This window comes from Pterocles gutturalis, unplaced genomic scaffold (genome assembly GCF_000699245.1).
Source record: "Pterocles gutturalis isolate BGI_N339 unplaced genomic scaffold, ASM69924v1 scaffold15378, whole genome shotgun sequence".
Classification (NCBI taxonomy): domain Eukaryota; kingdom Metazoa; phylum Chordata; class Aves; order Pterocliformes; family Pteroclidae; genus Pterocles; species Pterocles gutturalis.
The window spans coordinates 37,729-62,418 of NW_010125908.1; the positions used below are offsets into that span (position 1 = coordinate 37,729).

The 24,690-nt window shown below is 36.7% G+C and overlaps 1 protein-coding gene across 1 annotated transcript in view; it reads left to right on the forward strand.

Moving 5' to 3' along the window:
* MYOM2 (myomesin 2) overlaps positions 1-24,690 on the forward strand; it is a 61,898-nt gene that overhangs the window by 35,442 nt on the left and 1,766 nt on the right. Inside the window, exons 19-31 of the mRNA XM_010078776.1 lie at positions 1,697-1,741; positions 2,202-2,338; positions 6,140-6,284; positions 6,391-6,450; positions 7,958-8,025; positions 11,737-11,850; positions 13,238-13,325; positions 16,234-16,272; positions 16,950-17,055; positions 19,721-19,884; positions 20,218-20,254; positions 20,383-20,405; positions 21,297-21,352. Coding sequence (XP_010077078.1) covers positions 1,697-1,741; positions 2,202-2,338; positions 6,140-6,284; positions 6,391-6,450; positions 7,958-8,025; positions 11,737-11,850; positions 13,238-13,325; positions 16,234-16,272; positions 16,950-17,055; positions 19,721-19,884; positions 20,218-20,254; positions 20,383-20,405; positions 21,297-21,352 — 1,082 coding nt within the window. The remainder of the gene's footprint in view (positions 1-1,696; positions 1,742-2,201; positions 2,339-6,139; positions 6,285-6,390; positions 6,451-7,957; positions 8,026-11,736; positions 11,851-13,237; positions 13,326-16,233; positions 16,273-16,949; positions 17,056-19,720; positions 19,885-20,217; positions 20,255-20,382; positions 20,406-21,296; positions 21,353-24,690) is intronic.

Sequence of the window (24,690 nt, forward strand, 5' to 3'; positions counted from 1 at the left end):
TTTTTCACTGTTCTATGAATCTCTTTCTCTAGTATGCCGGTTTTGCTGTACTTTGACTTTATAGGCTTTCACATCTTATGATAATTGGTTCTCTGATAGCTGTAAAGCTACCATCAGATCTCTTCTTACCAAGTAGTCTAACTTAGAGACAGATCTTGAGGCTCTAGGTATAGTTTCATATAATGGAGATGCAGAGAATTAGTGACAAGAATATGAGAAAAAGGATGTTGCTTTAACAAGATCTGAGTACATTGGGTTAAATTTTCCTTTGACTTAAATTTAGATTAGTTTTGCTTTGTTTCATTGTAGCTGTTTTGTTTCATTGGAGTTGCAGTGAATTTGCTTCAGTCTGACTTGGTTTACCATTGAGAGGTGCTGATGTGAAAGGCAAAGAGGGGGACTTCGCTATTTTTCAATAGCACAAAAATTACTTTGGTGCTTTCTTAGTCCACAGGCTGTAATTGCTATGACCAGTTCCTCAAGCAAGCACATCCCTCTACTTTCCTTCTTTCTAAAGCATTTAAGCAGAGGAAATGAGACTGAGTGTGAGCCTGATACTAAGTGGGAACCATGTCAAACCTCCCATTCAAAGGAGATGTTGAGAAGAAATCCATGTGCAGCCACAAAAAATATGGTTCTCCAGGACACAGACCATTTATTTGAACTCTTAGTCATTACTGATATCTGTGTCTTTGAGGGAAAGCTAAACTCATAGTATTTTTAATTTTCCAATGAATGCTGTAGGAAAAGACAGATATGCGTTTGATCATGAGAACTTCCCTTTGGCTTAGTTTTGAAGCATCACTCTGAAACCTGTCTGTAGGTCTTGTCACCGTCACTCCTACCTTCAAATTTTTTTTTTGTAGAAGAGCACTGAAGGTGTTTCCCATCCCACGCTTAGCCTATGTCTTCCCTGGTCATACCTATCACTCAAAATTACACTTTTGGTTGTACTGGATCCCCGCACGAGTGTCAGATTTTGTATCTTATCACTGAAAACCATTATTTCACTGCCCACTTGGGTGCTCAAATGCTATAAATTCTCCTGTAGTTTTGCTAAATCCTGGACCACGTCATAAATCCCTGCTAATTTCCTCTGGTCTTTATATTATCTACAAATTTGGAATTAGCAGTAATGTTCATCTTCCAAGACTTTATTAGTAATAAATATGATAAATAGGGTTAGTAGGAGAACCTAATAAAGTGATTTCTAGACTCTCATGCAGCCTTCATTAGGATTTAGTGCTTTAAATAGGACTTTCTGAACTTTGTTTTCAGACTAATCTTCGCTCAATCTTGTTTCCTGCCATAGTAAAACAAGCTTTTCAGGTACAGTGTCAGAAAGGAAGTCAGCAGATAAAGGAACCTCATACACTGCTTAGAAGCTATTGTTTCACATCTTTTGTTTAAATCCCATAGGGAGTTTGAAATAGCTTTTATCCCTTGCTTAGATTTTTTGCATAAGAGAGTGTGCATGAAAATCCATGTAATAGGAACACTTGCTAAATCCATGTATCAGTTTTTTAAGTTTTTTACATCTTATTTTTTAGTTATCATTTTCTGAAGAGAGTTGGATATTTCACATATAAGACTTAAGGGGATTATCTGCTGATGCTGATATGTACCTCCTTTGACACTTGTTTTCTGATTTATTTTTCAGAATAAATTAAAACATGAGTCTTTTTCTTAATTTCAGAGCTTGAACGTTTGATGGCATTAAGCAATGAAATAAAGAATCCAAGTAAGTTGAAGATCTGAATCTATTTGATACTTCTAGAAGACATATAATTACATACTAATGACTGGAGTTCCAAAAAGGTTCTTCCTGAGACAGCAGCAGCTTCATTTTCATGGAACAACTTCCTTTCTTATCTTTACATTCATTTAGAACAATATTAGTTTGCATTTAATAAAATCATCATTTCCTAAAAGTATTTTGAGGTTTCACAGTAGACTATACGTTACTACTAGCCAATTCCTTAAACGATGTGCAAACTATAAGCCATATATTCTTTTCTCCCTTTGAGAAAATAATTTTAAAATCAGCCAAAGACTGCATAAGATGTCATTTCCCTGCATAAAATGTATTCTATATCCAGCATTCCGTAAATAATAGGGAGATACTGGTATTTTAATACAATGGTCCTTTTTCTCACAAGGATTCATGCATTATTACGTTTTGATTGCTTTTCTTTCTGCAGCAATACCTCTGAAATCAGAATTAGCTTATGAGGTTCTTGAGAAAGGAGAAGTTCGTTTCTGGATTCAGGCCGAAAGCTTATCACCAGATTCTACCTTCAGATTCGTTATTAATGATAAAGAAGTTGAAAACAGCGATGTAAGTACATATTTAGTACTATATATGTGTGATTTTTGTTTAATAAACCTTTATGCATTAATATATATTCTATTTTTATTGTTGGTTAAACCAATGTTGTTAAGGCCTGATAATCACAGAATCATAGAATGATAGAATGGTTTGGGTTGGAAGAAACCTTGAAGATCATCTAATTCCAACCCCCTCTGTCATGGGCAAAGACACGTTCCACTAGATCAGGTTACTCAAAGCCTCATCCAGCCTGGCCTTGAACACTTCCAGGGATGGGGCAATAATACCTGAAAGGAACACCAATCTTTAACTTGAATCTTTTGCAGTATAGAATTCCTGTTGCAGAGTGAGACTATTCATACCAAAAAAATAAAAAGAGCAAAGTTTAAAAGTTTAACCCTGAGACGTCTATTCATTTTGGATAGCTAGATGACCAACAGCCAAAGAGAAAGAGAAGTTAGACACAGACCAGTATTAAAAATATCTGATTAAAAGTACTGCACAAATATTTCAGGAAAATAGCTCAAGACAAACAGGCTGCTTCAAGTTCAGTTTTGGACTCCAAACCAGCCAGACACGCTGTTCTGAGACCCTCAGAAGCTACTGCTACTAGTTTTACATATAATGTGGTAGGCACTTGACAATGCCACAATGGTCTTAGATATAAAACTTTTAGATGATGTCATTTCCTATTTTTCTTTTAAATTTTGGCCTAGACACTAAGTGGGCTTTAAATGGCTACATAGAGATGAAAGGGCAGGCCACTACCTTCCAGCATTTTTATAGCTCTAGGAAGATCTTTCATAGAAGGGGTCAGAAGAAAGCAAGGTCATGCCTTTGCAGGGCTGGAGTATGGTTCATCTACTGGGCATAAATTACAACACTGGAAATACCTTTTCCTGTGAGGAATCCACCTCCAGTGCAGCTGTATGAAAGGTTCATTTTATTCCTGTGGATGCAAAGCCCGTTTTTTTGCCAGAGAAGCTTGTCAGCATTTTTATGCCACAGAAGAGCAAAGAGCATTTACTTTAATTACATATTGACAAGTGGAAGAAGAAGCGTTTCAGAGTAAAATACTTCTCTGTTTTTCTTACTTTAAGAAGTAATAAAATATAGCACTGAAAACCTGAATATTAGTGACTAGGATGTATTGAAATGACAATATTCTGTCTTGGCACTGTTAGTGGAACAGAGTGAGCTATTTTTAGTTCTCATATGTTTTGGAAGTGTTGACATCAGAGAGAGTCTTGAAGTGGAGCTGCATTATTTCACCTCTTTAATTAGTAACCCACAGGTGACATTTACCTTTGGGGACTGATGATATTTTTGTGGAAAGTCACATAAAAACTTAGTATTTATGGTGCCCATAAAATCATTGAACTTCATCTTGCTGCATAATGGCAATAGTTAGAAGCCTAATTACAGTCTAAAACCTGCCTGGAGATTGGGCTACAGTCACTGAACATGTTCAATAGACCGTTATGCTGGTGAATTGTAGTCTGATTCTTGACACTGGCTGAAATGATTAATTTTTCCTTCTGGGTCCTAACAAGGAATGGTTTCAGTAAGATTTCAAAATAATCTGGGAATGGAATGAACTGGACCCCATTTAATCAGCTGTCATTTTAATCTTTTAATATTTTTTCCTTTACCCAAAAGCAAGAAATAAAAAAAAAATAATCAAGAAGTGCGATAAAGGATCAGATTCAAGCATACATCTTGCTCTTCTTTTTCTGCTTCTGGCAAATCTCAATTTAACATTCTTCCTCAGAACTCATGAAACAGATGCAAGTGTTGTCCTTGACCTCTGTGGCCAATAGACTACAAGCAAAAATTTAAATTTGCACTTTTTGATAGTTTGGTGTAGTTTATAACTTCTCTTTTTAAGCTACTTGGCCTATCTCCTCAACTGTTACAGATGAACACTTACATAAGTAATTTTTCTATTTAATTTCCTGATCAATTAAATTCTGTCTTATTTTTTGACATTATATCTTTCTTCAAAGTACATATAGGAAAATGCATATCCAAATTATATGAGCATCTTTGCCTGTTATTTCAATAAATGTTATACCTCAGTCTCTTCCCTCTAAGTCATTTAATAAATTGCTATCCTAATCAATCTATTGGCTACTGCTTTGTTAATTCCATTGTCTTTTCTCTTTCTTCAGTTACCTCATTAAGATTTAAACTAGTACTATTCGTACATTTGAAAGTACCAGTAATGAATGCTAAACATCTTGATTATGTCAACACTATTCTTCCAGGTTTGTTGTTTGTTGACCATACAACAATGAATCTGTTCTTGAGGCTGGACAGAGGTGTCTGTCAGAGCTGAAGCAGATATATCTGTGGGGTCATTCCTACTAATTTTGGATCAGTACTTAAAGGTTCTTCCACTTAAGGAAGTGGTCCCAGAGAGTTTAATAGGTGGTATTTTTACTAGCTTTTTTTTTTTTTTTTCCTTTCTTCTTTCTTCCACTTTCCTAAGCTTTATCTGCCTGTGGCTTTAGGTACCTTTTTCTAGTCTTGAAGTCCAATAAAAAGGGTAATCAAAACATTCTGTTTGTAAGGCATCACGTCTCCTTTTAACACTAACAGGATCTATAAGAATTTACTGCACAGAAGTCCTTCTAGATGGTAACATTTACTTTTCTGTCCCATCATGAACAAACAGTTAATGTGTAATATCCTTGGCCACATTGGTTACCTAAAGGTATTCACCAAGTAACTTCAGTGGATTATTTTTGCTTTGTTTTAGGAAATTGTTAGTTGAGATTCAAACAGCATCACAGTTAGTGCGACACACAATCCTCATGGTTGTTATTCACTGAATGAAAGAGGATATTAATTAGTAAAAGCTGGTTGTATATAGGTTGAATAGTACCTGTATATAGGTTGCAGGTTGAATAGTACCGGCAAATTCAAAACACATATTTTGCAAGTATTGTCTAATATTTGCTTGCAATTTTCTGTTTCCTTGATGATGCCTCCCAATAATTTATCTTTCTGTAATATTTAATAGAAAGCAAACACAAAAAGGACACAAACAGTGAAAAGCATATTTAACTTTGAATTCAAGTCAATATTTGGTGTTTTGTGTATTCTGCAAGTACGTTAGTAGGTAACTAAATGTTTAGACAGAATTCTAATTCTGTCTTGCTGGACGTGGTTGATCTTTTTAGTTTCCAGAAGTTTTGTTGGTTTTGCACAAATTACTGTTCTCATGGCCTTGCACTTTAGTGTTCTTTGAAAAGAATACCAACCATTAGATCAGCAAACCATTACACCCTTCCTAAATAAACTTTTCTAGTGAGAAAAAAGATCCAGTATTGAGCTACCAAATAGGTCTCAGAGATATTTAGTAGTGATAACTTTTTGGATGAATTGTGATGGATTTATTTGGAGATCCACATTTGTGTCTACAAAACCCAAAGTACTTCTGTTCCAGCTATTTCTGGACTGTGCTAGGAATAGTGCTTCAGCCTAGCAAAACCCCTTGTTGAGCTGGTAGCTGTAATGTGGCTAAAGGCTGTCTGTGTGGCTCTTCTTCAAACATGCATAGTGCCATAAACTATAACCAGCTGTATTATAGTGACTCAAGGATTCCAAATGCAGCTGCATGCAGAGGTTTCTGTCACCACTGGGGTCTTGTACAATAGTAAATACAAGCCCTGTTTCCGTAGTTTACAATAAAAGGACGTGAAAAGATTGAGTGTGGAGGCAGGGATATAAAACATGATTAATTCGATAGGGAATCATAAGTAATTTACAATTTACTAGAGTAAAGTTATTGCTTGTTTATTTCAGAGGCATAAAATAAATTGTGACCGTTCAAATGGCATTATAGAAATGGTGATGGACCGGTTTACAATTGACAATGAAGGTACCTACACAGTACAGATTCAAGATGGAAAGGCCAAGAACCAGTCTTCATTAGTTCTCATTGGAGATGGTAAGTTCACTGAAACATTGCAACTTTGATGACAAAATGAACTTCAATTATTCTTTGAGTAATTTTGTAACTAAATCATTTTTCATTCACCTCTTCTAAAATCTAGCATTCAAGGCAGTATTGGCTGAGTCTGAGCTCCAGCGAAAGGAATTTCTCAGGAAGCAAGGTAAGACAGAGTAGATTAGCTCGGTGACTTTGGCCCCAGTTTGCTGCTAGTCATGCATTCCTGATGAATACTAAGTGCTTCCAACTTCCATTGATTTTGTTAGAAGATTAGTATATTGCCCAGTTTGAGGAGACACTGAACCCTTCGTGGATCTTATTTTCCAACATTGACATATTATACATGCAAGTTGTGACAGAACTTCACTGAGTAGAGAAATAAAGTGGGAATCCTTACAAGAGCTTATCTTTGCTCAATATTAATGAGAAGAGTGCCTACTGTAGGCTCTGATCTGACAAAACATTTCAGCATGTTTAGTTTTAAGCATATAAATTACCCCTTCAATATAATTGACAGAAGAGTAGACAGCATAGTGTCAGACAAGGAAGATTAAAAACTTGGTCACGGGGCTTTTGTCCAGGCAAAATTCCAGGAGCCAAATGTATATTTGTTGCATAGTTGCTATACAATTACAGAGTTTGTTATATACTTGTTATTGACATTGCTTGCAGCTGAAAGTAAGAGTTACTGTTGGATACCTAATTCAGAATTTTATTGCTGTGAAATCTTTTGAAAATTGAGTTTGAGCTCTGGTCTGTAATTTTCACTTGGCAAGCACATGGCTTTTAGGATGACAGTAACAATAATAATTAAAAACATTTATTCTAAAGAGCTTAGGAAAGATTCTTTACATAAGCAATGTAATTCTATTATTTTCTGGTTTTTTTTGGGAGGAAGGAATTTTTTTTTTCCTTTAAATAGATGTAGGAAAGAAAATATGCCACTTACAGCATAAACTCACAAGATCTTTCAGTTCTCAATGATTTAAGTGAAAGTTTGGGATTTTGCTACATCCCAGGTCTGGATATTGCAATTATGGGTCCCGATCCTGCAGACACTAAAACATATAAATTTACTGACATGAGTAACCACAATAACTTTAAAAAGGCTATGTATGTCAGTAAATTTACTTAAGGATATATGTATTTGCAAGATTGGAACCTCAGAGGGGAAAAAGAATATTTCCTGTTCTGCTTGTAATGTTTAATACATTTTTAAACTTTATGTAATTTGGACAAATAATGTCTGGCATGGCATTTTTGCTTTGAATATTTAATTGGGTGTTTGGATACATTTATTTATCCTCCAGTTCCCTTTGCATTAAATACATTGTTTGTACACTTGTTTATAACTACTCTGTTTCTTACCTGTGCTTAGTTGGCAATTGGGCTTAAACATATTTAGTAAACTAATTTGTCTCACTCACTTTCTTACATTTTGGAATGCTATGTGATTTATCATACAAATAAAGATGAGCCTCAGGTTTCTAAGATGATAAAAACTTACTGCAGGATTTTTCTTCTAGGGAGTGGGTAGTTCAGGAGTTCCCTCTCATCATTCTGGTGTAAGGATGTTATAATATAATTGTCATAGTTTTTCTTTCTTTCACTGGGTCTCTCTGATACTGTTCATTCTACAACATATGCTTTAAGACAATTTTGTTTCTTAGGTCCTCACTTCTCAGAGTTTTTGTATTGGAAAGTTACAGATGAATGTGAAGTTTTACTTGCTTGTAAGGTAAGGAAATACACTTCAAATAATTTGTTAGAATGTGTTGATTAAAAATTTAAATAGAAAAATGTGAGGAAAGATTTTGATTTTTTAAAATTAAAAGTTTTATATGAATTTTTTTATTATTTAGAAATATTTAAAATAAAAATTTCTGACTTACTACTCTTCAGCTGTAGTCTTCATTAAACAAAAAAAATTACAGGACATTTCTAAATGTGTTAGGTGATCTAATTCTTTATAATAATTGTGAGCCATAAAATAATTTAAACAAAATATTAATCCCTTAATGGTCCTTCTTCCTTCCTCAAAAAAATAGCCACAAAAAGCCAGTGTTCAAACTCTTTCTTCACCATTTTCTGATTTTGAGATTCCTCTACCAGAGCATCTATTATTTAATCAACTGTAACTAAGCATGCAACAAAGGCTTCTAGAATTAGAGTTATAAAACATGATTTTTATTGTATTTGGTTGATGACTTTTCAATCTTAACTAATGCTAATGTGCATGGAATTCAGAGTGACATCTGCTATTAATATCTTCATACGCTATTCTGAACTGATATATTTTAATTTTTGTTGGTCTTCTAGAGTGACTAATTAGAGGTCTGAATAACCATGTTAATTGAATTCAACAGGTATCAATCTCTTCTTCATTGACTTTTCCTGTAATATGGACTCCTTTGTATTAGTTTTCTCTACTGCCTTTGAATAAGTTTTTGGCTTTTAATTAGACTAACTTGAATCATTCATTATGAGCAATTTACATGCAGATTTGTGGGATTTTTTTCCTTCTTTTTTTTTTCAGCTCACTAATTAGGGGACCTTTAACCTCAATTTATTCCCAGCAGAATTGACCTGGGTGGTGAGGATGCCATTCTGTGTGCCCCCAGTCTAGGGCTCAACAGTCATTAATTAACATGGTACCTTTGCTGGTACTGAGCTCTGCAGCTGGAGTACTTTATAATCTCAATATGCATTTGCCTCAGGCATGCACCCTGCTTATCCTTTCATTCACATAGGGAATTGAATGTTGCTGATCCAGTTATACTGGTGTTAATTCTCTACAAATTAATCTAAAATTATCCTTCTTTTCATTGACCATCGAGTCTGTTTATACCACTGAAACAGTGAAAAGCTGAGCATCTGATTATATGCTTTTCACCAGTGTACCAGTGTTCATAAGGTCAGAACATTTTATGTAAATGAAATCTTGGATGTGGACTGTTTGCACACTCATCATTTTAAGTATGCCATTGACTTTTTAATGTTTGTTACTGTTAGTGTGTGACTGGCCATTAGGTTCACATGGTACTGTTGTTTATGCCTGTTTAACTGGTACTTGTACATAGACAGAGAAAGAACAATAAAGCCTGGATTTGTCCTAGGAACTTTAGACACCTGTCAGGTTAGATGTGTGGCTTTCCTGGGCTATTTCTGTGGTAAATAAAAGCGTCCAAGGAACAATCTCTGCCTCCCCAGGTGATATCATAGCACTTGGCCTAGCTCTCTTCTAGGCTCTGTTTCATGCTCCTGTGCAAAAAAAATTGTCACAGGTGTTTTCACTGCTTGAAAGAGCCTGGGATAATGTGAAGGAAGTACCAAAAAGAGGGCTTATTGCCATGACTTTCTCAAAGGCCATGGCATGAAGTAGGGGGGTTAGGAAACCAGGTCAGCTGGAAGCTTGTGTAGGGCAGAGGAGAATGACTGTGAGAATCAGGTCTGTCACTGTAGTAATGAACAAATATGGATTGTGTTATAAAAGAGTGTATCAAAAGTAATACACATAGCCACTTATTTGCTATGTGATTGGACCTGATTAACTTTTGATTGACTTAGTATTTAATTGTGAAATAGCTGGGAATGATGACCTTGTACTTGGTATTGTAGCCCCTGCATGCCAGTGGGACAGGTTTGTCTATATCTGAAAGAGAATTTGATGTTATTTACTTTTTATTGTGTATTTGTTTTTCTTCATATGCCAGCATCTACTATCATTTTTCTTCAAGTACTTCTAAATTTCAGAACTTTCAGAAGCTACCTGCTCTTGCATAACTTTGACCCTTTTTTGTACTGTGTCTGTTAAATCAAGATTTTTGATGTGTGGCTAAACAGCGAAAAAGGTAACTTTTCATAGTAAATGTCAACATGAAAAACTTCGACACTGCAAATTGCATGTGTCTGAAACTCAGTCTGTTTATTGTCAGATTGAGTGCTAACAGTCTTTGATGAAAAATTGTTGAAAAGCCTTAAAGGCTTGTTCCTTCAGGCTTTGTTCAAAATAAAATTGCCGCTCATGTCATATGACTGCAGCAATAGCCACTTTGTAGTTACTGGTAAATGTAAAATGCTGCTCACTTTTCTCAAGCAAGGCATTGCTCTGGACCAGCTTGGGTTCTCAAATACTCTCTCAGAGATCCGTAGCAACCACACTGGTTATTAAGTAGCAATATATGTGATTAATTTGAGCAAGTTTTGTAGAGATGCCCAGGAATCAGTTCAGGAGGCCCTCTATAGAGAGCTTTCATAGACCTGCTCATCTATGGAATGACTTCTCTAATGTGAAAGGGTTAGAAATTGGTGCATGTTTTTTTCTTCAAGCAAACCACTTGAAAATTGTTGCAGATCTGTATTAACTTCTGGGTTGCCCTCTATTTGTTTGTTCAGTTCTTTTTTAAGGAGGCTTTTTAAAGCAACTGCCTGGGGACTGAGAAATGTCTGTCCTTCTGCCAAAGCCACGCTGACTGAGAATTCAGCCTATGCATGGAAATATCATCGCATTTTTGTGGTTTTTTGAAGGGTACGGGGACAGTGATATCAAATAAAACATAGTGTTTCTGAAGGGGAGAAAAATAAAATTTATTGCCAAGATTTCTAAAAAGAGCTGGGCTTTTAGCTTTGAATTCACAGTTTGAGATCATTCATCCAGTGATATTTTAAGCATAACCAATACACAATTTATATTTAAAAATCATAGCAGTACTTGAGGTATAGCTGTAGTCTATTTATGCACTGCTTAGATGAGCTGCTGCTACTACAGCTGGCTTTCAAGCAACTTCTCTGCATTTGCTCTGTGTTGTTAAGCCCCTTTGTGTTGGGAGACACTGCAATTTGTAGGATTTCTCAAGTCTTTGTACTTCCCATAGGACACAATGTAGTAGAAAAAAAAAGGATTTCTGGTGCAGCTTGCAAATTTGAAGTCTCAAATGCTTTCAGAATAGTAATTTCAGTTGCTCTCTGCAGTTTAGCCCCCAAAGAATTTGCTTAGGTAGCTGGGATAAATGTGCAAATTGGCTGAATATTCTCTAAGATAGGGCCTAAGTTCTGTGTTACAGCTCTCTGGAGACACATGGCAAATACAAACAGATAAAGGAGAGTGCATCAGCTCCAATTTTAAAGATACTTCTCACAGATAGCTCTAGACAAACTGCAACCACATAGCAAGGGTGCAAAACTCTTTGAGGGAAGATTGCCTTTAAGGACTTGACAGGGCTCTGAAGCTGTAAGCTGTATACTTCTGACCAGTTCTGTGCTGCAAATAAATACCGCAGGACTTAATCTGCTTAGCAGGACTTGGTTGAAATTGTTTTCTTACTTGGCTTTATTTGACATGTGTTATAAAAAAAATTGGCTTCTTACGCTGAAAGTACCTGTGTGACTACCTATAGTGTGATTTCTTTCTTCAGGACATAATCAGGCTTTTGTGTCTTCTGTTGTACAGGTTGCGAACACAAAGAAGGAGACTGTTTTCAAGTGGTATAGGGATGGTTCTGGGATTGATGTTGATGAGGTGCCTGATCTGCAGAAGGGAGAATGTCACCTCACTATTCCCAAGGTACGGTATCATGTACTGATTAGAAATGACAGCTTCTGCTTGACATGCTATAGATTTGCCAGGCAGAGCACTAAACAAGCTATCATGATTTCTATGAACCATTTTAAGAAAAAGCACATATACTACCTTTCAATTAGCTGGTGATTAACTAATCCTAGTAAAAGAGTATCTATTTTCCTTATCAGCTCAGACAGTTCATGCTTAAGTTGCTTGAGCATCCTTAGGTGAACTCTATCTCGTTCTTTCATATTGCTTCTTAATATTTCAATTTGGTCAAGCACCTAATTTCTGACAGTGTCTCAGTTTTATTACCTAAAATGAATAGGTTTGAGGTATATGGCTTCTTAAGATTTATCTTTATGCAAACAGGATAATCTGACCTGTGTCTGAAGCCTTAGCTTGCATAGTTGTCTTTGTCAAGTGCCAAAAACCTCCTGCAATCAAGTTTTTCTGCTTTCAACATACATGTGCATTCCATTTAATTGACTTATTTATTTTATTTATTGGCTTCATATTCTTCTAATTTACTTCCTTCATTTCACTTGAAAGAGGATACTGGCTTTTCAGTGGCTTCATTTTTCTTGAGTAGACTTTTTTTGGGGAGGGCAGTTTCTGGTTGTCTTGAATTGCTCTTGTTACCTGTCATTCAATTATATGGTGCTTTCAGTATTATTTGCTTGCTTGTGGACTTATATAAATCTAAGATTCAATTAAATAACCTCCAATCTATATATAATTATTTATATATTTCCCTTCAGGTTTTAAAATAAAATAAAATAAAGTAAAATAAAATAAAATAAAAACATCCAAACTGAAAACCCCTACTGCCTTTGATGGAGTATCACTGTGTTAGATTATAGAATGTAAGCTCTCCAAGGGTAATTAGTTCATTATTTAGTTAGCATAGATGTAGTTTGACTACAGTTGCTGCTTAAATGAAAGCCACTGAGCTGATAGTTGGACAGCTAAAGGATATAGATTTGTTGTTATGCTTTCATAGATTGATTCAAAAAAATAAGAGTTTTGCTTGAAGAAAAATTTCTGAAGTTTGTGTGAGTTGAAGTTACCCTCTGTTACATCTTACCATGCTACTTGTAGTTTCTACTGACCAGGATCAATCTTGTTTCTCTTTTTGGAATGAGAGAAAAACATGTTTTCTCAAGGAAATTGAACTGAAATCGGAATATGTTTTAGGCTTAAGGACTAACTACAGTTCTATATAAAAGCATGCACAAGCCATTGATAGTTTCTGTTTTATCTCTGGTAAGATTATTTAACCAGAATGTGGTACAATGTAAGTTGCTTGATGTAGAAAATCATGCAGGGCTTGAGTAAGTGTTGTACTATTATCAAATTTGTCAGTAAACATCTTGTGCTTTCCTTGTAGCTTTCTCGCAAAGATGAAGGAGTTTATAAGGCAACACTATCAGATGATAGAGGTCATGATGTATCTACTCTTGAATTATCAGGAAAAGGTAAAATGTAGTTTACTATATTGAAACAGTGATCTCCAGATGTTCTCAAGATGTGTCACAGATCTATCCTTGCAAATGGCAAGTTAACAAACTTTTTTGGGGTCCTTTGTGTTTCAACTGTCTTCTTGCATTATAGAGGCCTGATCACCAATTTAGGACGGGTGACACTGGGCATTGTAATGATTAATATCTGTCACCCTGACAGGCAAGAAATGAAGTAGTGTTTCTGATCAGACAGACATGCCCTTTTATGTGAGAACTTTTGTAGGTAGCACTCCCTCAAATTTGTTAAGCTTTCATGTCTACAAAAAACCCTAAAGCATCAAGATGTTCGAAGTGCTGAATATGTTGAAGTGGGACTCTCAGTGAGGGCTGAGAGTTATGTTGATTGTAAAATCATAAAACTGTTTTGTGTGTTAACCCCACTAGGCAGCTCAGCCCTGCACAGCCACTTGCTCACTCCTCCTCAGTGGGATGGGGGAGAGAACTGGAAGGAGAAAAGTGAGAGAACTCATGGGTTAAAATAAAGACAGTATAATAGGTAAAGCAAAAGCTGTGCATGCAGGCAAAGGAAAATAAGGAGTTCACTCACTGCTTCCCATTAGCAGGCAGGTGTTCAGCCATCTCCAGGAAAGCAGGGCTCCATCATGCGTAATGGTGATTGGGAAGACAAACACCATCCCTCTTTCTTCCCCCAGCTTTTATTGCTGGTCATGACATCATATGGTATGGAATATCCCTTTGGTCAGTTGGGGTCAGCTGTCCCATCTGTGTCCCCTCCCATCCTGTTGTGCACCCCCAGCCTACTCGCTGGTGGGGTGGTGTGGGGAACAGAAATAAAAGGCCTTCACACACTGTGCAAGAGCTGCTCAGCAATAGATAAGACATCCCTGTATTATCAATAGCGTTTCAGTCACAAATCCAAAACACAGCAGTGCATAAACTGCTGTGGAGAAAATGATCTGTATCCCAGTCAAAAGCAGTACAATTTCCACCCCTTATTCCATGCCATTTGTGTCATGCTCAGGTCCCACACTCCAATACATCCTCATTAGCCACCTCCTCTCTTCCTGTGCTTTGATATATACAGAGATGTCTTTGCCTTAGTCTATGGATTTTCAGGGAAGGGGTATCCTGACCCTTGGAATGAACAAGAAGTACTGTAGTTCTCCGTCTTATAGTCAGGGGTCCTTCCAAAGACTATGCTTCAGGTATGGCAAGACTGTGCTGTGCTGGAAATGTAGACAGAGAAATGCCTATTTTGAGAATACACGGTGTCTGCTTCTGTGGGTCCAGGACGCTTTGCAAATGCAAAACCACAAGAACTGCACTGTTAAACCAAACAGTGGGTCTCCTAAATGGTGGATTTAGCCTTGAGACATAAACAGAAGTTTAGTGTGAACGGGGCCCTGGAAGATTGCATATTGCATGTGGCAGGCTAGTTCGAGCTCAGTGTTCATTGGCATTAGACAAAGATAAATGGAAATAAGGGTAGGAGAATCTAGTCTAAAATGCAGCAATTATAGGTGTTTAAATAAGGTTTCATATGTTATCAGATACTACAGTGAGCTACTGTAATTTTATATATATTTAAATTTGTTCAGCAAAAAAATATGTTTGTTTGCTTCTGAGTCTATAGCAGATGGATCTATTGCCAGCATAAATGAATTTTATTTAACTTTGTTAGAAAGAGCTTCCTTTCTCTACTTAGGTCTTACCAACTAGGCCAAAGTGAACCTGTATTCATCCCACCTGCATGTAATAATTTGACTCAAACAATTGATATTTTCTGCTGCATCCTAATAGAGGGAGAAAGATATATTAAACAATTACTTCAGTTCACCAAAGATCTGAAAAATTTTTTACAGCAGGTTGGGGAAGTACCAAGTAAGAGGAAAAGCTGGATATTATACTGGGTTCTTAAGCTGTGATTTATCTCAGAAGGCTGAATCATCACTTGATAGTCTCTCAGGCATTTTTCCTCTGCCTAAACTCTGTCTACTATTGTATCAGAAAAACATCTCATTTAGACAGTATAGACAATATAACCCCTCTTTGCCAGATGTCCGTAATACAAGGCTTATACAGTACGTAATTCCTCTGTCCTCTTGTCAACATGCCAGTAAAAGCATACTGGAGTTTGCAGAGGGCTATGGAATACAGTCACAATTTATTTTAGCAGAGACAGAAAATGTGCACCTACAGATTAATACAGACCAAATATACAAGTAGTATTTTCTGAACTTCATGCATTTCACTGTCTGCCCTATTAATAAAAATTCTTCAGCCTTGAATATGCATTATTCATGCTTGAATATGCATTCTTCAGACTATGATGCTTCTTTCTTTCTCCCTCTTTCCATCTTACACATTGATATTGAATCAGATTCTTCTGTTATGATAGAGTTCCCCACTCTTCTGCCCTTGTCTCCAGGGTTCTCCCCTTCTGCAAACTCATCAGCTCTATGATATTTCAAAAGCTTGATATGATTCCTGGTTTCTTTCACCTGCTGGTGAAGGGGTTTACATTTGTCAAACGCCATCCTACCGGCAGCAGGTGAAAACTGTTTTCACCTAGCATGTGGTAATTATTCTTTCCCCTGCACTCTCCTTTGAATGTGAACGATCCAGTTTTAATGACCTTTTATTGTTTCTGGCCTGAGGGGTGCAAAGACAAAGATTTGACAGCAGACAGCCGACTCCACACACAGTGGAGATACTCAGTGGCACAGCACAGAATTCACATGCTGTACACAGTCTCCAATTTCTCCCATAACACCTATTGCAATTTTAATGGTTTTCTTTGCCTAAGGATGTGGAGATTTCCCATATCGCTTTAATTAAACTGAGCATAACAAAGCTATATTCTGATTGAATTTTGATGGTACCTTTTTTTTTTCCTCTTCAGTGTATGATGATATAATTCTGGCACTGAGTGGAGTCAGTGGTAAGTAAATGCTGCCTTGGATTTTCATGTAGTTTTTTTCACATTAAAATCATTTGAGCCTGAGGCAGACAGTTTTTATTGTAAGTGGGAAAATTCTGAGTCATGATGCTTATATTATTATGGACATGTTATTAAGTTTCTGAATAGGCAGTTGACCTTGCTAATTGACAGTATTAAAAGGGAACAAAGTATTATTCCACCTGGTTGTTTGGTTTAGATGCTGTGACAGTGTTGTAGGAATAATTTTCTTCCTAATTCCCATTAGAAAGTGAGCCTTAATAACAGAGAGGACAAGATTCTGATCCTGCTGCCGATGAGAAGTTGGGAGTCATTCCACTGGAAGAACAGGGGTTGCACAAGAATGAAATTTTTATGCAATTAGAATCACGACACTACTGTTTCATGGGATGACTAGATTATTATTTCACAATGGATCTTGCTAGTCAGAATGCTTGTATATGACAATAAAATCATAAACTCATGCTGAACTTTCACCTGATATAAATCAGCAGATCTCCTTTGAGAGGCATGAACCACTGTCTCTTCGTGGTAGTTAAGAATTGTGGCCAAGATCTTGATTTTTTTTTTGGCCTGACAGTACAAGTAGTCCATTCCATTTGTTTGTTCCTGTTCATTCCATTATCCTGTTTAATCTGCATATATTCTATTTTACATAGGTAAGTCAGCCTCTCAACTGAAGATCCTTTGCACTGCGGAAGGAATAAGGCTCCAGTGTTTCTTGAAGTACTACAATGAAGAAATGAAAGTCAACTGGTCTCATAGGTAGATGGGAATATTTTTTCAAGGTGGTGCCTACATTCAATTTTATTTGAGAAAAAAAAGCTGTCTTAATGATTTACTATTTACTATTCTGCGGCATTAATTTAGTAACGGAACCACATTAATGAATTTATCTTTTCAGCACTTGATATTCTCTTTTCACATAGATAGTTCATATGGTAAAAGGATTTTTAACAGATTTGTCCAGTACCTATCAGGAGAGCTGTAACAGCCAGGAAAAAAGAACCTACAGTAGTTCTGCCTCTTATTCAACATAAGACTGTTTGTCTTCCACCTTATTATCTGCTTGGTTCAAAGACAGCAAAACATCCAAGCATAGTTTTCTATTCAGGCTGCCGTTTTCTTTAAATGGATTAAATTCTCCTCTAGTACTAGGTGAATACCAAGGATCTGCTCTCACTGTTTAATAAAAGCCTGTATTAAGAAAATAATTTTTTGTTTTAAACTGATATAGTCTTAAGTGGCCCAAAATATTTTAGTTCTGTTCCTCTTCTTTGAAAATATATTCAATGGGGTACAGGATAGTTTGAGAATAGCCCACAGAGCTGGCGATAGGACCAGAAAAGAGCTCTACAGTTCCTGATAGTCTTCCACCCTCATGTTATATTAATCTTTGACTTTGGAGCCACTCTTTATTCATCTGTGCTTTTACAGTTAAATGTGTGTTCAAATGCTTTGCTATGTCAGGCCTTCATTTGTTTGAAACTGCAGGCAGGGTTTGGAAGGGTTTTAAAACTCTTTAAGTGGTTTCAACTTTCTCGTTCCTTGATGGTCTACAAAGATGACACGCAGTGATCTGGTCTGACCCTGAAAGGAAGATGCTGGTTTGTCAGCATCTTGTCCTAGCTTTGCAATGGTGTCCAGCCCTTGATTTCTATGAAGGCAGGAACACAAGAAAAATGTCAGCGATCGTCAGGTTCAGGGAGCTCAAGCAGACTTCTGCAAGCGTATGCGCCTGTGCTCATAACTCAAGCTTTGTATTCAATACGTTCTGCTCCTTCTTTCAGTAAAAGTGATGTTAATATGATGGAAAGGAAAAGTATTTTTTTGCCTCTGCCTTTCACTATATCTGCTTGAGTTTTAAAGGTGACTTAGTCCATTCCACCATCCCGTTCACAGAAATATAAAACTAGAGAATCCCACATGGCTAATATGGAAATACCAGCGTACATATTTGTATTTACAGACACCTCCCCCTCCCCTAATATTTCAGATTGTATAATGTCTTACACATGGATTGTCTTAAAGATCATTGAACACAGATTTTGAACAAATAAAATGTCAGTTCTTCTATTAGTGCAATGATTACAAGCCAGAGTTGTTAAAGCTAAAACAAAGACTAAAACAAACAAACCAACTAACCAACCTCCCTCAGCCTCTACAGACATCTGGGCTCTTTAAAATGGGGATCTAAAAATGGGGTTCTAAAAAAAAAAATTTTTTTTCCTGGAAAAAATGAAAGGCTAGACTTTTTTTTTTTTTTTTTTTTTATTCTCGTCTGCACATCATGAAACATGCCATGCAAATTTCTAGCTAGCTTTGAATTATCCACTATACTGCATAGCAGGGAACATAATACAAGTCCTAAAGCCAGCACGCATCATCCACTCATGGCACAGTGAGGAATATTATATGTAGTATTTTCTAATATATAGTTGCTTCTACCCAGCTATCTACTTTGGTATGCTGAACTCAATGTAGTCATCTTACAGAAAGGGAAATAGTAAAAATTCCTTTTCCCATCAAAGTAACTCTCCAGCTATGAAGTGAAATCATCCCTGTCTGGGCAAATAAATTAACTGATCAAAGAGAAACTAATGCTGACTTCATCTATTAAAAATTCCAGCTGAAGATGCTTGGGGAGGAAGGATGAAAATAAAGATTTTTTTTAGTTAATGAGTGAAAGAGGAAACTTCTCTGCAAGCCATTGAACATAATCTGGTTTGCATGTTCTCCCTAAATAGCTTCTTCCATTTCCACTTTTCAGAACAGATTACAAACCAGAAGCACTGATCTGAATCAGTAGGGCATTTCTTTTATTCTTAGCTTAGGAAATGCTAATAAGTCAATAGAATACTGCTGGTTTTTAAAGACCTGTTTATTAATTATCTGCAGTTAGGTTCTTGTCTTGTTCTTAAAAGACCTGAAGGTATATTTTGACTTGATGCAAGAATAATAACTTCTGTGCAAATGTTTTATTGTTTTCTTAAACAATTTTTGTAGTTAATGAAAGGTAAAGATTTTTTTCCTCATCAGAAAAGGTTATTTGCCTCTAGTTTACTATTCTGCTGTATTCTATGGTAGTGTGTATGAAGTGTAGAGGACTTTGAAGTCATGCACCATTTCTGCATACAGACATATATGTGCATATAGATATAAACACAGATGATTGTGTATGTGGAGAGAAGAGGAATGAGAAGAGGGTGAACAAACTAGTTTCTGTAATGAAAGCTCAAGCTAATGGTTCCAAAGTGTTTCATGCCCCCACTATCAGAAAAAGAATCTCCTGAGAAATTGCTCCCATTAGTTGCAATTTATCTGTAGTTTAGAAATAGTATGTTATCCTTTATAACTTTTTATAGATTATCTCATATGGAGAATACACACAAAAAGAATGGTCAAACTCATTTCTATTAATTTTTTCCAGGGAATCTAAGATTTCTTCTGGTGAAAAGATGAAGATTGGAGGTGGAGAGGATGTTGCCTGGCTGCAGATAAGTGAACCCACTGAAAAGGATAAGGGGAACTACACCTTTGAAATCTTTGGCCCCAAGGAATCCTACAAACGCGTACTTGATCTGTCTGGGCAAGGTATATTTATAAGACCGTACTTGTATGGCTACTTTTCATGGATTAGACAGAATTAACTGGCAATAATCAGAAGAATGACAGTAAAAACAGAAAGCCTTTGGTCAGAACCAGTTGTAGTTTAGTTGCATAACTGTTATGGTCTTTTTAGTTGTATATCTGTTTTCGCCACCAGTGGCACTGGGTTTCAGGGGTCTGGTTTCTCATTTTGCTACTGTGGAACCCAATATGGGTTTTAAAAGAGCTTTGACATGGGTTTGTGTTTAAGTGTTTATACTGTGCCCCAAGTGCAGGCTATGTTCATGGACAATAACTGTCTCAACTATTTTGTTACAGCTTTTGATGATGCATATGCAGAATTTCAGCGACTCAAGTAAGCACTACATCTTTTGCATTTTAATGATATGATAACCCTGTCTTAACTTACACAACAAATATTTTAGTAACAATTTCATTAATAACATTATATATTTCTCTTCCTCTCTTCCTCAACGATTTTAGGGCAGCAGCTTTTGCTGAGAAAAGTAAGTTTATCTTACATTTTACTAAAGGTGTTATGTTATACAATATAATATGTTATGTTATACAATGTAGTATAGTGTTCTCTTTAAGGCATCTATCATTATCTGCTGCCATAGCTTTCAGAGTTCTGTGGCTGCAGGAATCCCTTGTTAGCACATAATATTGCAATAATAATGGCAGTTTGTGGATTTATTTGTTTTTAATTCCAGTGGAAACCCACTAAAAGTTTTACACATTTTCCAAGCCTCCACCGTACCTTCTTGTGTCTGCAGAGTTTTTGTGAAGTGTGAACTTTTGGGTATTGTACAAGGAGGTGTTGACTCTGAAAGCTGCTGATGATACTGAATATTGGGATCTAACTTTTAAGTGAAAAATTACCTGCTAATGCCTGTTGGGCAGTGCTTGCTGAGACACAGACCGTGGGGAAGCTTGTTACTGTTAGGGGCTTTAGGAAGTCTGGTACTTTGATATCACTTCCCCTGGTAATGACAAGATGCTTCTGCCTACAGAGAGAGTGACAGAACAAATTTTCCTCGGATCTTAAATACCACCAAGATGCTAAAAGCATTCTCCTTTCTTTGCTCTGTGCCCAAAGCACAAACTGCCAAGCTCAGCAGGAGCTTCAAGGTTTTCGTGTGCATCAGTTTAGAATGCCATAGCACAATCTCTGATAAAAAATCTGAGGGGACCATAAAATACATTAAAAAGAAATAACCCCAAATTTAATAAAAATTGTATTATTTTATGTTTAATTAACCAGGGACTAGGTTTTTTTAAGCTAAGTCCAAACAAAAATTGTGACGAACATGGCACCAAGTTATAAAATCATTAAGAGATGAGTAATTTTGAGTTCTAGACTTCACATGGTCTGTATATTTTTCTTTAACTCCTAGATCGTGGTAAAGTCGTTGGTGGTTTGCCAGATGTTGTTACTATAATGGATGGAAAGGTAAGGGCAGTTTTTGTCGAGTCATGCTGACTGGTGAGAGGTTTGCTTTGACGGCCAAAGGGGAGGGAATGCAGATGGTTTTGTGGAAGCTGAAAGCAGAAGGAGGATAATTTAAACCACCTAATGGTAATCATTTTATTGAGACACATGTAAAGTCTAAGTGAGCATGGGTACTGTAAGCTGACTATACAGTCAGAGGAGGTACAGCCTGATTTGGATCCTTGGCAAGTAAGGTCAGCCTCAAGAGGTGCTGGTCTTGTGCTGATTATGTAGCATCTCTGGGTTAACTGCATACTCAAATCTGGGCTGACTCAGCTCTGTGTACTGAGCAGAGCAGTTCAAGGAGAGAGTCCACTCCTGTCCTGTTGAAGAAACTGAAGAGGCAGAAGGAAGCAGCCACTCTCTGGGAGACAGTATAACAGAAACAAAAGTTAGGTCCCATTCTCCAGCATGGAAGACATAGACTATTATGGCTGGTAAGAATAAAGGAGGGTAAAGAACCTACCTGGACCAAGGGGCTAAACTCTCCCCCTCTTCCTATATATTGGTGAAAGCCCCATTATAATACATAGTTGCGGGAAACTGAAGGCCAGTGAATATATATATATTTTTACATCAATAACAACTAAACACCCAGATGCAAAGTCAAAACTGGTAAATCTTTGCAAAGTCCCTTCCTAGGTGGGCTTTACTGGTGGAGATTAAATTTCATGATGCTGACTGACTGGTGTCGCTCACTGGGATTTTTGTCATGGTGGAGTGGGATCTTATGCAACCTCAGCCCAAACTCTCTGGATACTAACAAAGGAGAAGACGGTTAGTCTGAGCTGCTGTTAGTCCTTACAGGTGTGAGGAAGTACTGGAACCTGGTCTCTCCATCCTGGGAGTAAGTTCCAGGCTCCAGACACCCAAGCCTTCAGTCCAGGAAAGACAAACACTTCTCATCCTCCCCCACAGACAGCAAGTTCTTGCCTCTTTCTTCTGAAGCAAATATTTTTCTATTGGGTGCCCTGTCCTTCCCTGTGTGGAGAAACTAGGTCTTCAGTCTGGGAAGAAAAATTAATAAAAGAGAACAGGGTGGAAAAAAAAAAAAAAGTAATCTGCATCATTGTGCATGGTGCAGAAGAGGTACTTGGAAATTATTACCCAGTACTTCTCACAGCACAAGAACTAGGAAGTACCTAATTACATGGTCATTATAGGCTTTAAAGAATCAAAAGGAAATATTTTTTTCAAGTCATTCATAATTAATTTGTGCCTTAGTACCTTAGGCAAAAATAGATTTGAGTCCAAAAAAGAAAATAGGCAATATCATGAAAGGAAGTCCAGCAGGGGCTATTGATTACAGTGTTCTTGACACAACTTGTGCTTATAACCAGTTTAAAAGCCACCAAATTGTGTAAAGGATGAAGGTATACTAGGAATAGGATCACACTATTAATATTCTGTATTTTTGTATACTTTATTAAGCTGTTGCTTTTGACCTCTAAAAGTGTTAGGTGGACTTTCATTCTAACTGACTGTCGCAGATCAGCTCACGAGCCAATGAGCTCTTACCATCTGCTGGCTATCAAGAGCATGTTGATCAGGCTGTTTACTTCTCTTTTATGAAGTGCATCTTCAGAGGCTACAGCTGTGTTGCTCCGTGTGGAAACTTTTTTATCACTGGAGCAAGAGGTTGCACACAACTCTTCCAACTTTCTGTGTACTTGGCCATTTTCTGTCTATCCAGGAGCAGTCTCTCTAGAAAGATGGGGGAATGTGTGTTCCTTGCAGTAGGTGCTGAGAACTGCTCAACTCTGGACCAGACAGACAATTTTCCTCTTGGCACATTCCTTCCTTTTTCTATAGTGGTTGTTCACATGGGGTGCCCTCTTATTATGGTAGAGACACCTCACAGCAAGAAAGCTAATCTTTTAGGAGGTTAGGTGTAAGCCACTCTACAACTAACATCTTAAAACAGTCTAGCTGTAAGGAAAAATCTCAGTGAAGTCACCCCTGACTGCATTCACAGACTGGCTGCACTTTCCTCATACAATCATGCCCTAAAAACGACAACCTTAAATTAAGGAAATGCAATATAGTGCATTTCCAGAAGTAGAAGGCTTCAAAGGAGACTTGATTGTGTAAGGATTAAATAACTGAATATATCAAGAGAAAAATCTCTGATTCCTGAAATCGGGCAAAACAAAATGGATCACAAGGAAGGGAAACTTTAAAATCACCTCTAAATTAAATATGAACAGGTACCATGCAAGAACTGTGTAAGTACGAGTGTGAGAAGTAACTGTACAAAAGAAAGAGTGGAACGTTTTCCTCACGCAATGGAATGGTGTAACTGTACAAATACATGGACAAAAGACAAAGCTTTGCTAGTGCTTCTTAAGAGAGCGTAAATTATAGGTCACATCTATAATTTAATAAATTAGAACAGGCCCAAATGATCTAAAATGACTGTGGAATATATCTGTTCTCTGGTAAGTTTTTAATATTAACTTATTAAGACTTGATTAATTATTATGAATTAATTATTAATTCATCTCAAATAAGGTCACTTTTGAGGGCAACAGTCATGAAATGTTTCCTGAGTTACCAAAGGAAAGTAAGATTTAAACTCATGCTATTAGGCATTAGTGTGATTTCCCAAAATTTTAGTGTTTTTTTTCATCATTACTCTTTTAAATGTTTTATAGTAAGGATAGTTCCCATAGGCTACTAGTTATCTTTACATACTACATGATACCACTTCTTTAAGAGTACTCACACACTTCAGTTGTCACTAGGTTGGACCCAGAGCATGTAAATCTTCCTTCAACATTCCCTTCTGACTTTGTAGGCATGTAATAGGCAAGACTGCTTCTGTTTGTGAATGTATAGCACTTAAAATTTCTTCCAGTTTTATCTTTTTCTCTGAGTTATATAACAGTTGTTCAGTCATCATCATTCAAGAAAAACATTGTACGAAAACATCCACGTGTGCACACAGACAGACTTTCTCTGCTCCCTCTGGGTCAGGATTTGGCAAGACCTGAAGGGAAATATGGCAGGGAGTGAATACAAGGAAACATTCTAATAGAAACAATCAGGTTTGGGTTGTTTATTGGTTTTTTTCAATTCTTTTCCCCCCTAACACAATGATGAATATGTGGAATTCTTAAGGTGACTTTTAATTATCTAGGGCAGAATTTTGGACAGAATGAGTTTCTAGAAAATGTGGACAAAGTAGGCACTGATCAATGCAACTTCCTAAATGTTTCTTTCATTTATTTTGTAACCACTGTACCTAAATGCATAAAGTTTACATACGTGTACATATTGTGGTCAAAATGGGGTTCAGC